Source organism: Somniosus microcephalus, chromosome 7 (genome assembly GCF_052327205.1).
Source record: "Somniosus microcephalus isolate GS21.2 chromosome 7, FLI_Smic_1.0, whole genome shotgun sequence".
Taxonomy (NCBI): domain Eukaryota; kingdom Metazoa; phylum Chordata; class Chondrichthyes; order Squaliformes; family Somniosidae; genus Somniosus; species Somniosus microcephalus.
In genome coordinates this window covers 133075507-133089588 of record NC_140993.1, presented here as the reverse complement: position 1 = coordinate 133089588, position 14082 = coordinate 133075507, and the positions used below count along the sequence as shown (strand labels likewise).

Genomic DNA, 14082 nt, shown 5'->3' with positions numbered 1-14082 from the left:
TTTAACATCCCTGAAAAGAGAATATTTGAAAATAACGAAGCTGTCCCTGATGCAACAACTTGTATTTATATAGCACCTTCAACGTAGTAAAACGTTCCAAGGCCCTTCACAGGAGTATTGTAAGACAAAAAATTTGACACCAAGCCACAAGGATAAATTAGGGCGGGTGACCAAAAGCTTGGTCAAAGAGGAAGGTTTTAAGGAGTGCCTTAAAGGAGGAAAGAGAGGTAACGAGGCAGAGAGGTTTAGGCAGGGAATTCCAGAGCTTAGGGCCTAGGCAACAGAAGGCACAGCCACCAATGGTTGAACAATTATAATCAGGGATGCTCAAGAGGGCAGAATTGGAGGAGCGCAGATATCTCGGGGGGGTTGTGGGGCTGAAGGAGATTACAGAGATAGGAAGGGGCGAGGCCATGGAGGGATTTGAAAACAAGGATGAGAATTTTGAAATCGAGGCGCTGCTTAACCGGGAGCCAATTTAGGTCAGCGAGCACAGGGGTGATGGGTGAACAGGACTTGGTGCAAGTTAGGACACGGGCAGCTGAGTTTTGGATGACTTCAAGTTTACTTAGGGTGGAATGTGGGAGGCCAGCCAGGAGTGCGTTGGAAGAGTCAAGTCTAGAGGTAACAAAGGCATGGATGAGGGTTTCAGCAGCAGATGAGCTGAGGCAAGGGCAGAGATGGGCGATGTTGCGAAGCAGGCGGTCTTTGTTATGCGGCGGATATGTGGTTGGAAGCTCATTTCAGGGTCAAATATTACACCAAGGTTGCGAACAGTGTGGTTCAGCCTCAGACAGATGTTAGGGAGAGGGATGGAGTCAGTGGCTAGGGAACGGAGTTTGCGGTGGGGACCAAAACAATGGCTTCGGTCTTCAATATTTAATTGGAGAAACCTTTTGCTAATACAGAACTGAATGTTGGACAAGCAGTCTGACAATTTAGAGATCGTGGAGGAGCCAAGAGAAGAGGTGGTGAGGTAGAGCTGGGTATTGTCAGCGTACATGTGGAAACTGACGCTGTGTTTTTGGATGATGTCGCCAAGGGGCAACATGTAGATGAGAAATAGGAGGGGGCCAAGGATAGATCATTGAGGCACACCAGAGGTAACGATGCGGGAGCGGGAAGAGAAGCCGTTGCAGGTGATTCTCTAGCTACGATTAGATAGATAAGAATAGAAACAGGCGAGTGCAGTCCCACCCAGCTGAATGACGGTGGAAAGGCATTGGAGAAGGATGGAGTGGTCAACTGTGTCAAAGGCGGCAGACAAGTCAAGAAGGATGAGGAGGGATAGTTTATGTTCGTCACTGTCACAGAGGATGTCATTTGTGACTTTGATGAGAGCCATTTTGGTACTGTGGCAAGGGCGGAAACCTGATTGGAGGGATTCAAACATGGAATTGCGGGAAAGATAGGCACGGATTTGGGAGGTGACAACACGTTCAAGGACTTTGGAGAGGAAAGGGAGGTTGGAGATGGGGTGGTAGTTTGCAAGGACGGTGGGATCAAGGGTTGGTTTTTTGAGAGGGGTGATGACGGCATATTTGAGGGAGAGGGGGACAGTACCCGAGGAGAGAGAACCATTAACAATATCAGCTAACATGAGAGCTAGAAAAAGAAGTTGGTTGGTCAGCAATAGGGTCGAGGGAGCAGGAGGTGGATGTTGGGAATAGGGTCGAGGGAGCAGGAGGTGGATCTCATGGACAAGATGAGCGCAGAGGTAATGAGGGGAGATCGGAGAGAATCTGGAGAAAGATGCGAGTTCAGGGCGAGGGCAGGGGGGTACCTTAGAGGAAGTTTGGCCCAGTGGGAAGGGAAGTGGCAGAGGCAGCTGAACGGATGGTCTCAATCTTAGAGACAAAGAAGTCAATGAGTTCCTTACACTTGTTATCGGAGGTGAGGATGGAGGAGACAAGGGAGAGGGGTTTAAGAAGACGGTTAGCAGTAGAGAATAGGAGCCAGGGTTTATCTTTGCATTCCAGAATGATTCTGGAATAGTGAGCAATTTTGGCAGACGAGAGCAGGACCCGATAGTGCTTTATGTTGTCCAGCCAGATCTGGCGGTGAATGGCTAAACCAGTTGTCCGCCATATCCATTCAAGTCTCCGTCTCTTGGACTTAAGGGAGTGAAGATCAGTGCCGTAACCGGGGGAATGGCCAGGGTGAGGGAGGGTAATTGTTTTAGTAGGGATTAGGGGGTGAGGGTGTGGTTGGACAGATCAGTAGCTGCAGAAATGTCATGGTGAATGAAAGGCCAGATGCTGGACAGTTGGGATAAGCTCTGAGCTCCGAAACTGAAGGTCAGGTGTAGGATGAACATGGACGCCTCAAATCTATCCAATAAGACTAATTGTGAAATGTCCCTTTTGTCAGACATTTAAAAAAATCATTGTGGCTGGATTGGAATAAAAAAACTTGCACCTGATTCAGACAGTTTACCATTAGACTCGTGAAGCTCTGTTTGACAAATTTGCTGGAGATCTTTGAGGATGTAATGAGCAGGGTGGATAAAGGGGAGCCAGTAGATGTCGTGCATTTGGATTTCTAGAAGGCATTCGATAAGGTGCCACATAAAAGGTTACTACACAAGATAAGAGCTCACGGGGTTGAAGGGTAATATATTAGCATGGATAGAGGATTGGCTAACTCACAGAAGAGAGTTGGGATAAATGGGTCATTTTCAGGTTGGCAAACTAACTAGTGGGGTGCCGCAGGGATCAGTGCTGGGACCTCAACTATTTACAATCTATATTAATGACTTGGATGAAGGGACTGAGTGTAATGTAGCCAAATTTGCTGATGATACAAAGATAGGTGGGAAAGCAAATTGTGCGGAGGACGCAAACAATCTCCAAAGGGATATAGATAGGCTAAGTGAGTGGGCAAAAATCTGGCAGATGGAGTATAATGTGGGGAAATGCAAGGTTATCCACTTTGGTAGGAAAAATAAAAAAGCAAATTATTATTTAAATGGCAAGAGATTACAAAATGCCGAGGTACAGAGGGATCTGGGGGTCCTTGTACATGAATCACAAAAAGTTAGCATGCGGGTACAGCAAGTAATTAGGAAGGCAAATGGAATGTTGCCCTTTATTGCAAAGGGAATGGAGTATAAGTAGGGGAGTCCTGTTACAACTGTACAGGGCATTGTTGAGACCACACCTGGAGTACTGCATACAGTTTTGGCCTCCTTATTTAAGGAAGGTTATACTTGCATTGGAGGCAGTTCAGAAGGTTCGCGAGGTTGATTGCGGAGATGAAGGGTTTGTCTTATAAAGAAAGGTTGAGCAGGTTGGGCCGATACTCATTGGAGTTTAGAAGAATGAGAGGGGATCTTAATAAGAGGGGATCTTATTGAAACATAAGATTCTGAAGGGTCTTGACTGGGTAGATGCAGAGAGGATGTTTCCCCTCATGGGGGAATCTAGAACTAGGGGGCATAATTTCAGAATAAGGGGAAACCCTTTTAAATTGGAAATGAGGAATTTCTTCCGAGGGTCGTGAATCTTTGGAATTCTCTTCCCCAGAGAGCTGTGGAGGCTGGGTCATTGAATATATTTAAGCTGGAGATAGACAGATTTTTGAACGATAAGGGAATCAAGGGTTATGGGGAGCGGGCAGGGAAATGGAGTTGAGGCCAAGATCAGATCAGCCATGATCTTATTGAATGGTGGAGCAGGCTCGAATGGCCAAATGACCTACTCCTGCTCCTACGTCTTATGTTCTTATGTTCTTATATATAATTGTACTTTTCAGCCCTAAATTACAGGTGCTAAAGATTGGTTCAGCTCAAGGTTAATTTATCTTGAACTTCAATGGGGAAATGACCATATCTGCCATGTCAGATTTAACTAGTGTATAACTAGGCCAATCATCTCAGCCCCATGACATCGCTGCAGGGGTTCCTCATGGCAGTGTCCTAGGCCCAACCATCTTTAGCTGCTTTATCAATGAAATTCCCTCCATCATAAGGTCAGAAGTGGGGATGTTCACCGATGAACACAGTGTTCAGTTCCATTCACTACTCCTCAGATAATAAAGCAGTCCATGCCCGCATGCAGCAAGACCTGGACAACATTTAGGCTTGGGCTCATAAGTGACGAGCAACATTCGCACCACACAAGAGCCAGGCAATGACTATCTTCAACAAGAGAAAGTCTAACCACCAACCCTTGACATTCAACAGCATTATCATCACCGAATCCCCCACCATCAACAACCTGGGGGTCACCATTGACCAGAAACTTAACTGGACCAGCCACATATATACTGTGGCTACAAGAGCAGGTCAGAGCTAGGTATTCTGCGATGAGTGTCTCACATCCTGACTCCCAAAACCTTTTCCACTATCTACAAGGCACAAGTCAGGAGTGTGAAGGAATACTCTCCGCTTGCCTGAATGAGTGCAGCTCCAACAACACTCAAAAAACTTGACACCATCCAGGATAAAGCAGCTTGATTGGCACCCGATCCACCACTTTAAACATTCAGTCCCTCCACCACCAACTCACCGTGGCTGCAGTGTGCACCATCTACAAGATGCACCACAGCAATTCACCAAGGCTTCTTCGACAGCACCTCCCAAACCCGCGACCCCTACCACCTAGAAGGACAAGGGCAGCAGGTGCATGGGAACACCATCACTTCCAAGTCACACACCATCCTGACTTGGAAATATATTGCCGGTCCTTCATCGTCACTGGGTCAAAATCCTGGAACTCCTGATCTAATAGTACTATGGGAGTACCTTCACCACACGGACTGCAGCGATTCAAGAAGGTGGCTCACCACCCACTTCAACGGCAATTAGGGATGGGCAATAAATGCTGTCCTTGCCAGTGATGCCCATTGACATGAATCTTGTCATTCATTTGGAAATGACCTATGAAGTAATACTGGGTGGCCTGCTGGTGGCGCTGTCCAGGGAGAGTATAAATACTCGGGCATGGGCCCAGCTTGCTCAGGACATTCTTTAACAGGAACTAGTGAAGGACACAACTAGATCTCCATGTTGAAAAACAGTTGATTAAAGCCTTGTTTAATACTTAGACCAAGTGCCTAATAGTTTTCTTACGTCACCCATATCCAAGGAACAATTGAAAAAAAAAAGCGACCAAATCAACCCTCCTTACAACAGGCTATGTACAATCTACCCCATAATGGCTATATCCACCTTATTTATTCTCCTGTAAGAATTGATTTATCATATGTTGAATTCATAAGTCAGGCAAATTTCTCAGTGACCACAGAAGATAAAGGATCAAAAATTAACACTACAATCTACTGACCAATAACACTCCACAGATGATAGTTCCATGGTCCCAGCAGTACAGGAACCATGTTGTACAAAGTTTACTAATCTACAAGGAAAGAACTCCTCTCTGCTATTTATAGCAAAGTCAAACGTATTCTGTATACAGTCATTTACAATTTCACTACAAGTACGAAACAGACAAAATCTCCTCCCCATCTCTACTTGCCCTCAAACTACTAGATAAATCACCCACTTTTTCCCCTGCAAGAAAGGAGAACATTAATCAAAGTTTCCGTGATGTCAAAGCCATTTATAAATTGCAGTTTGTCGCAAATGGCCTGAAAGAATTCTTCTGCACATTATAAAAGGGTGTGTTTGTGTAGAACGTATTCCATACATGAAGTCCCCAGACTCAAACCAGCAGAAAACTACCGATTATTCCTTGTCCTGTGTGAGTCACAGTAAGAAAGCCTATAATGCAAAGGAATAGTCAACAGAGGCAGTGAGAGAGGAAATGTGCGCTGCTGCTGTATGTACTGTGTCAGTTGTAACAACAATCCTAAAAGGAAGAGCTTCACCCAGTGTACACGTCAACCGTCAACCTATCTGCGTAAATTAGAGGAAACATCTTGCACTTCAGACTACCCAAAATATTTTATTTCTGAAGAACTAGCAAACTTCCTGGAATTGATATCAGTTTCTTTACCATCTAAAAAGGTTTAAACATTCAACAGTGTGATATCCAATGGCGTCTACACCTCATACTTTGAATGATTTCATGCCAGTATGAAACACACCAGAACAAACAATACAACCAGAATATGTATGGTTTGTATTACTAGCTGTTGAACTAATATCATGGCAGTTACTGACACATAAAATTTATAACACAATGTGCAGAATATAGTCCAGCCTCTTCCATCCATATTTCATTTTAATACACATCAGGGATCTATAATATTTACCTTCATCAATCAGCACTTTTTTTGGTGATTAATGTACACCTTGGATTTTAAATCTGAATTGAATGAAATGAATAGCAATTGTTTTTATCTTTTTAATATGAAAGCCAAATTATCACCTTCACCTAGCAGTTCCACACACTGACAAATGTCAGCATTTAACAGTCAAGTAATAGTTACCATTGGCATCAGAAAGGCTTTACTGCTGTTCATTCTACATTCAACAATTAGTGCACAGCTCACCTGCACTTTAACCAGCCTTTTGTGATCCAGAGGCTGAGCACGGTAAATAGTGAAAGAGCAGAGGATGAAACAGGACAAATCAATCCCTCCACTTTCAATAATGTGATGCCTGCAATGGACTTCAAACAGTTCTTATTCATGTAAAACAGCTGTACCATGATGATGCCCATTTTGCTGCCTCTATAATGGGATTTTTTTGAATTCATGATACAACAAATGAGTCAGAGCAATATCATTTTTTTCCACAAGGTTGGTTGCAATATTTCTGTCTGTTTTTATGCAATTTTATTACCAGTTGATTCCTATAAAAAGCATATTGTTTATGCATTGATACCTCATTAGTAGATTGATTTAAAACACAGCAAAACCAGGTTTGGATTAATCAAATAGAGTGCCAACACAACTTTGGCAACATAACATTTTTAACACTGATTTTACAGCCCTGCTCGAGTACAAGATACGATTGTAAACCATAAACAGGTCCAAAAATAACAAAATCTAATAGACACCTTCAAAGAAAAAATAAAGGTGTTAAATGTTAGCTTATTCTTCCCCCTCACTCGTTTGTATTCTGTCTTTCAGCCTTTCCAACTCCGTTAGGTGAAGAGGCCAAATATATTTCAGGACTGCTGTCAATGGCACTGCGTAACAGTTAACAGGAGAAGATCAAGTACTATTTTCCCTGTCCCCAAGATGGAGTGCTGTACAACCACGAGGCATTCCAGGCAAGAACTCAAAACACTTCAAGGGGTAGCATTTTCACAGCAGCCCTCCTGATTGTCTGTCAGAAGATCAGCAGAAACCCCAGAGAAATGGCATAAACAACCGTCTATCTTCCCCTCAAATAAAGGCGGGCTATCAAGGAATCCCCGCAGAAATAATTCTGGTGCTCATTTCTTTATAAAGGCAATGCACAAAATTAAGTATAAAAGACACTAAAGACTGAAACTCTCAATCTTCATGATAAAGTAATCAAATGAAAATAATTTGGCAACCACACAATACCATAAAGTGCATCAAAACACATCATTTCACTTGCATGATGACAGCGCACAAGTCTTCGGTTTGCTGAGCTAACACCCCCCCCCACCCCCACCTGAACAAGTTTCCCAAAAAACTTTCAAAGACTTGGCTTTTAATAGGGTACATTTTCTGGCCCTTGATTAATGGTAGAATATAGCTCTATGCATTATCTTTTGGGTCTAAACAATATACTAATTCCAGTTGGATATAGCTCTATTCTTTATGCATTTACAGTATTAAACAAGTAGCCTCCAGTCCACATACCCATCCATACTTCTCCAAACTGTCCAGCTCCGAGTTTCTTAACCAGCTTCACAGAGTCTCGTGGAATTTCCCATGCATCTTTATCCCATGGTTTTTGTGGTTTGGGGCTAAGACAGGGCGATCCGAGCTTTCGACATAGGCCATCGGGCTGCTCTGTTGATTAAAACAATTAACAGACAGTTTAATACGAAATACCATCCATAATATCTCCATCTTCACAATGACTATTCAAATTCTCTAGTTGGCAGTTTCATTTATATGATGCACAAGCCACTGCAATGAATTTTAAGCATTTTGGTTTTTTTCTTTTTCTAGAATTTTAAATGCTGGTACAGTTATTGCAAGTTTTGCTTCTACACCATTTGTAGGTACATACACTGGCGGAATGTGTTTGTTGAAATATTTATACATATCATTCTACCAGTGCTTCATGTTTCAGAATTGTTGGTGGTGGCCACAGCAGGTCATGTTTTTTCTTGGGGAGGGGAGGAGATCAGTAGCTGGGTATAAGATTTTTATACATGGGAAACATGGCATTATAAAAATAGCTGATTACCTCCTGTACAAATGCTTTGGATAGTGAATAAACACAATATTAAGCACATTAAGGGGCAGGGCTTATGCATGTGAAATACCTTCCACTTTTTAACCTGATATAAATTCATAATGGGCTTGTGAATTTTGCAGATTTTACCATCATCCCTCACATGTTGGATGGGCAAATGGTACATTTACATAGTGCCCCCACCCCCGCCCAGCGAGAAAACAAATGGGTAAAGCAATTTGTTCCCAGAATGCACTCTAAATGGGCATCTCCCACTCTCATTTTAAACCTTTAGAATGAAGAGTGAAACAGCAGATGTATAACCCTGTGGTAGATTTTCATTTTACTGCCGAGGCGCAACACTGATGTTGTGGATCAGCCACTTGTGATTGAAACCGTCCGAATGTCATTTCCATTGAAATCAATGGAAATAACTTGATACATTTTTGTTCTCGTCTCACCATTAAATGCAACTATAAGATAATTGTAATAGCAAACAGTTATGCTGTTTAGTGTGAAAATAAATACTGTAAAATAGGCTAAAAGAGCTGGGATTCTACACTTGAGAAGCATAGACTTCGGGATGATCTGATCGAGGTTTACAAGATGATGAAGGGAATAGATTCCGTTTGAGTTATCAGTTAGGTACTGCAAGGAATTCAGGGCCGGACTGATATCCTGGACTAGTTTTGATTGCCTGTTTTTTTTTGGGGGGGGGGCGGGGTGTGGAAAGAGAGCAGGGGGGTTTGAGAGAGGAATTTCCTAGATTTTTTCCCCAAATTGGCCTGGGTTTATCATGCGATTTTCGCCCCTCCCAGGAGATCGCATGGTTTTTGGATGGGGTGGAGAGTATATATATTGTAATACTCAAGGTTTCACAATTCTGTGGGACAGGCTGGATGGACCAAAGGGTCTTTTCCTGTCAGTCATTGTTCATATGAGAAAAATAATTGTCTTACTAATTGAATTCAAGCCAAGAGTTGGCTGGGCTAATTCAAACTGAAGTGGATAGGGTTCAGTTCAAATAAAAATCATTATATTGGCAAACTAATTAATGAATTTGGGTTTTTGTCTAGTTACAATAATTGTTTCAGTTACCATGTTGTGATGCTTATACATCAACCAACATTTCAGATATATTGTACAAAATGGAAGCACTTACTTTGATAATGTTTAATTAGCTCTTTTAGGTCAGTAAATGTAATTCTAGGAGAGATGTAAAACCCGCCACTGTCCAAGCATCGAATCTTGTAGTGTTTAACTACATCGCCCATCTGAGGATCAAAATCTCTCATCGACAGCGAGTAACTTCCTGAGAAAAGAAAAGTAAGCAAGATTAAGGAGGGTTTAAAACAGAGCTCTAAGTAATAGCATAACATTTTTGTTAAAAGAAAAATGTGTTTCCTTGAATTTTTACATTCTGGTTTCTATCTTTAAATTATGGGTAGTTAAGATAGATTTTGTGTTGACTAGCACTAAATTGGTCAAATCACAGAGGTACATAGGAACAGGAGTAGGCCATTCATCCGCTCGAACCTGTTCTGCCATTCACCAAGATCATGGCTCATCTGAATCCTAACTCCATCCACCTGACTCCATATTCCTTAATACCCTTGGCTAGCAAAAATCTATCGAACTCAGATTTAAAATGATTAATTGAGCAAAAAGCTATTGCTTTTTGTGGGAGAGATTTCTGCACTTCTTTACGTGAAGAAATGTTTCCTATCTTCTCTTTTGAATAGCCTGGCTCTGATTTTAAGGTTATGTTCCTTCGTCCTAGACTCCCCCACCAGCAGAAAAAGTTTCTCTCTAACTACCATATCAATTCCTTTCAATATCTTAAAAACCTCAAACAAATTTGCGCTTAACCTTCTATATTCCAAGGAATACAATCATAGTTTATGTAATCTCTCCTCATAATTAAACCCTGGGAGCCCTGGTAACATTCTGGTGAATCTGCACTGCGCTCCTTCCAAGGCCAATGTATCCTTTTTAAGGTACGGTACCCAGAACTGTACACCGTACTCCAGATGTAGTCTAACCAGGACTTTGTATAGCTGTAGCAAAACTTCCTCCCCTTTATATTATAGCCCTTTAGTTATAAAGGCTAACATTCCATTAGTCTTTTTGATTAAGTTTTGTAACAAACCACTACATTTTAGTGATCTCTATACGTGGACCACTAAATATCTTTGGACCTCCACTGTTCCTAGCATTTCATCATTTAAAAAACTCAGTTTTATCCTTTTTTGGTCCAAAATGGATGACCTTACTTACCTGTGTTGACATCCATCTGCCACAGTTTTGCCTAAGGACAGCAGCTGTGGGAAGTGCAAAATTTCATAACAGCAGTGGGGGAATGCTCGGAGGATGGAATTACATGGGATATACAGCACAGAAACAGGCCATTCGGCCCAACCAGTCCATGCCGGCGTTTATGCTCCACTCGAGCCTCCTCCCGTCTTTCCTCATCTAACTATCAGCATAACCCTCTATTCTCTTTTCCTTCATATTTTTATCTAACCGCCCCTTAAATGCATCTATACTATTCACTTCAACCACTCCCTGTGGTAGTGAGTTCCACATTCTCACCACTCTCTGGGTAAAGAAGTTTCTTCTGAATTCCCTATTTGATTTCTTAGTGACTATCTTATATTGATGGCCTCTAGTTTTGCTCTTCCCCACAAGTGGAAACATTCTCTCTCTATCCACGCCATCAAAACCTTTCATGATTTTAAAGACCTCTATTAGGTCACCCCTCAAGAGAAAAGAGACCCAGCCTATTCATCCTTTCCTGATAGGTATACCCTTGCATTTCTGGTATTACCCTTGTGTATCTTCTCTGCACCCTCTCCAGTGCCTCCATATCCTTTTTATAATATGGCAACCAGAATTGTACGCAGTACTCCAAGTGTGGTCTAACCAAGGTTCGATACAAGTTTAGCATAACTTCATTACTATTCAGTTCTATCCCTCTAGAAATAAACCCTGGTGCTTGGTTTGCCTTTTTTTATGGCCTTGTTAACCTGTGTCGATACTTTGTGATTTGTGTATTTGTACTCAGAAATCCCTTTGCTCCTTTACCCCATTTAGATTCTTATTTTCCAAGTAATATCTGACCTCCCTATTTTTCTTACCAAAATGTACTACCTCACATTTATCTGTGTTGAATTTCATTTGCCAATTATATGGCCATTCTGCAAGTTTATTAATGTCTTCTTGTAATTTGTTGCAGTCCTCCTTAGTATTGAATATACCACCATCCCCCCCCCCCCCCGGATTTGGGGTCATCCGCAAATTTAGAAATTGTGCTTTTGATTCCAAAGTCTAAATCGTTAATATAAATTGTGAACAACAGTGGTCCCAGCACTGATCCTTGTGGAACACCACAACCCACCTTCTGCCACTGTGAATAACTACAACAGGCACAATATTGAGCATAGAGCAGATACAGATGCTCTTCTTAACCCCTAACCTGGAATTTTTTAATAATGATCTTGGCTGTCCAGAATCCCTCCTCTCAAAAACAATTTCACTGAAAAATATTCAATCCTTATAAAAGTCGTTTTGCCATTTTGATATTTGTTTTAATTCTTATATTTTCTCCTATGCAAGAGCAATAGCTCAAAATTATAGTGATAGTGATTTGCTCAGCACAATCTTGATAATTTCCTGGTAATCTAAAGATTTCTTTTGGTTTAGAACCAAGAGTGGATTGGTACCTAAAATGGAGATTTGGGTAACTCATGACACCACAGATTGGGATAGGTATTTGAGGATTTACCCAAAACAGCACACATCTAACTAATCAGTCATAACTCGATCATCCAGAACAGCACTATACAGTCAGATAGCAGTCACATATAATATTCCTTCATAAAATGGAAAAATTGAGGTCAGCAGTTAAAAAGTCATACCTTTTGATGTTTCACTCTCCCTAATGAGGAAAGCACCAGATTTATTTTCAGATGCTAATAGATGTCTCTCTGAATCTTTGCGGCTGATATCTTTAAAGAACCACCTCAAAAATAAGAAATGTTTGCGTATTTAATTAGCAGACAATATGGAGCAAAAAAGAAATTGTACTACTTTTAAGTATAAAAATAGTAGAAACATACTCTTCTGTTTCCAGTGTGTTGATATTTGCCACATAATTGCTAGGAATAAATCCCTCTTTCCTAGTTACTAGAGACTTGGCTTTCCACCATTCACCATGCCTAGAAGAAAAATATTACATTAAAACAGCACAGTTTGAAGTGATAAAATGATTTGTTGGGATGAAGTCATTTGAGTGATAACAATATAAAATGTCATGCACAGCATTTCAGTGTTGAAGTATGTTGGCCGGAATCTTTACCTTGGAGTTGGGTTGTGTACGTGCGGGTCGCGTAGCGGGTCGGGATTCCGAAGATGTGAACAGCACATTCTGCAGTGAGCGTTTAACTTAATGGCCCCAATTAAAGCAGTCATGTGTGTTTCCCGGCCCAATTAAATGGAGTGGGTCTGATGACATCACCAATGACTTGTTTTCAGCGTGGATATTTAAAGCAGCCTTGCACACATCTCATTTGAAAGTTGATGTAAGAGCGCATAAGGTGGTTCCCAGAGGTCTCAGTTACACAATAAAACTGATAAAACTGTGGGTCATGGAGACAAGGCAGAGGGCAGCACCAAGATTCACCGATGCCTCCCTGGAAGGTCTGGTGCAGGCAGTAAGAGCGAGGTCCTCTTTCCTAGCAATTGACAAAAACAACCACCCAAAGGCACAAAAAGGGCATAGCTGGAGATCGTAGAGGAGGTCAGAAGTAGGGATGTGGTAAGGAGGACGTGGATCCAGTGCCGGAAAAGATTCAATGATCTCATGAGGCCAGGAAAGGGGAGTGCAATGTCACACTCACCTACATCCTGATGTGCCTGTCAACACATCCCCATCACTCTGCCTTCCCAAACCTACTCTTGCACATCATTCCTCACACCAACCTATCTTGCAGGTCCACCCATCCCTCTCCGTCTATGTAACTACACACATCCATGTCTAGCTAGCCACCACTGACACTCCCCCCTCATCCAAATGCAATCATAGCAAGTAACACCACAGGAGGTGGCCATTTGGCAATGTCACGCCACTCCCTCGTAGTCACCCTCTACAGATGTAGCCCATCCATCGAAACATAGAAGATAGGAGCAGGAGTAGGCCATTCGAGCCTGCTCCGCCATTCAACGAGATCATGGCTGATCATCCAAACCCTAGCACCCGGTCCCTACACCGACAGCCATCCCACCCAAGCCCTATCCCAGTAACCCTGTAACCCCACATATTTAATCCCCCCAACACTAAGGGCCAATTTTTTATCATGGCCAATCAACCTAACCTGCACATCTTTGGACCGTGGGAGGAAACCGGAGCAAACCCACGCAAACACGGGGAGAAAGTGCAAACTCCACACAGACAGTCACCCGAGGCCGGATTTGAACCCGGGTCTCTGGGGCTGTGAGGCAACAGTGCTAACCACTATGCCACCGTGCTGCCCACTCCTTACACTTATTCCATCACTCTTACTCAAAGTTCTCTTCTTTCCCTACTTGCAGAAGAGAGCGCACAACAACAGGGAGAGGCAGAGAACCAGAGGTGGCCCTCCAGTCTTCAGTCATTGACTCCAGCAGAGGAGGTGGCCCTGGAGGTTTCTGGAGTTGCAGAGCTGCTGGCGGTGGGAGATGGAGAGAGAGGGGGACATCCCAGCAACCTGGTGACAGAATTACATCTCATACAGCCACAATGCATACAAGAGTCACCC

The 14082-nt window shown here is 42.5% G+C and overlaps 1 protein-coding gene across 2 annotated transcripts in view; it reads right to left on the bottom strand.

Annotated features, from left to right (window-relative positions):
• lyn (LYN proto-oncogene, Src family tyrosine kinase) overlaps nt 1-14082 on the bottom strand; it is a 156533-nt gene that overhangs the window by 102041 nt on the left and 40410 nt on the right. For both annotated transcript variants that reach the window (XM_085992966.1, XM_085992965.1), the window contains exons 5-8: nt 12406-12504; nt 12205-12308; nt 9450-9599; nt 7744-7896 (exon numbers count right to left, since the gene is read on the bottom strand). In XM_085992966.1, the coding sequence (XP_085849092.1) occupies nt 7744-7896; nt 9450-9599; nt 12205-12308; nt 12406-12504 (506 nt within the window). The remainder of the gene's footprint in view (nt 1-7743; nt 7897-9449; nt 9600-12204; nt 12309-12405; nt 12505-14082) is intronic.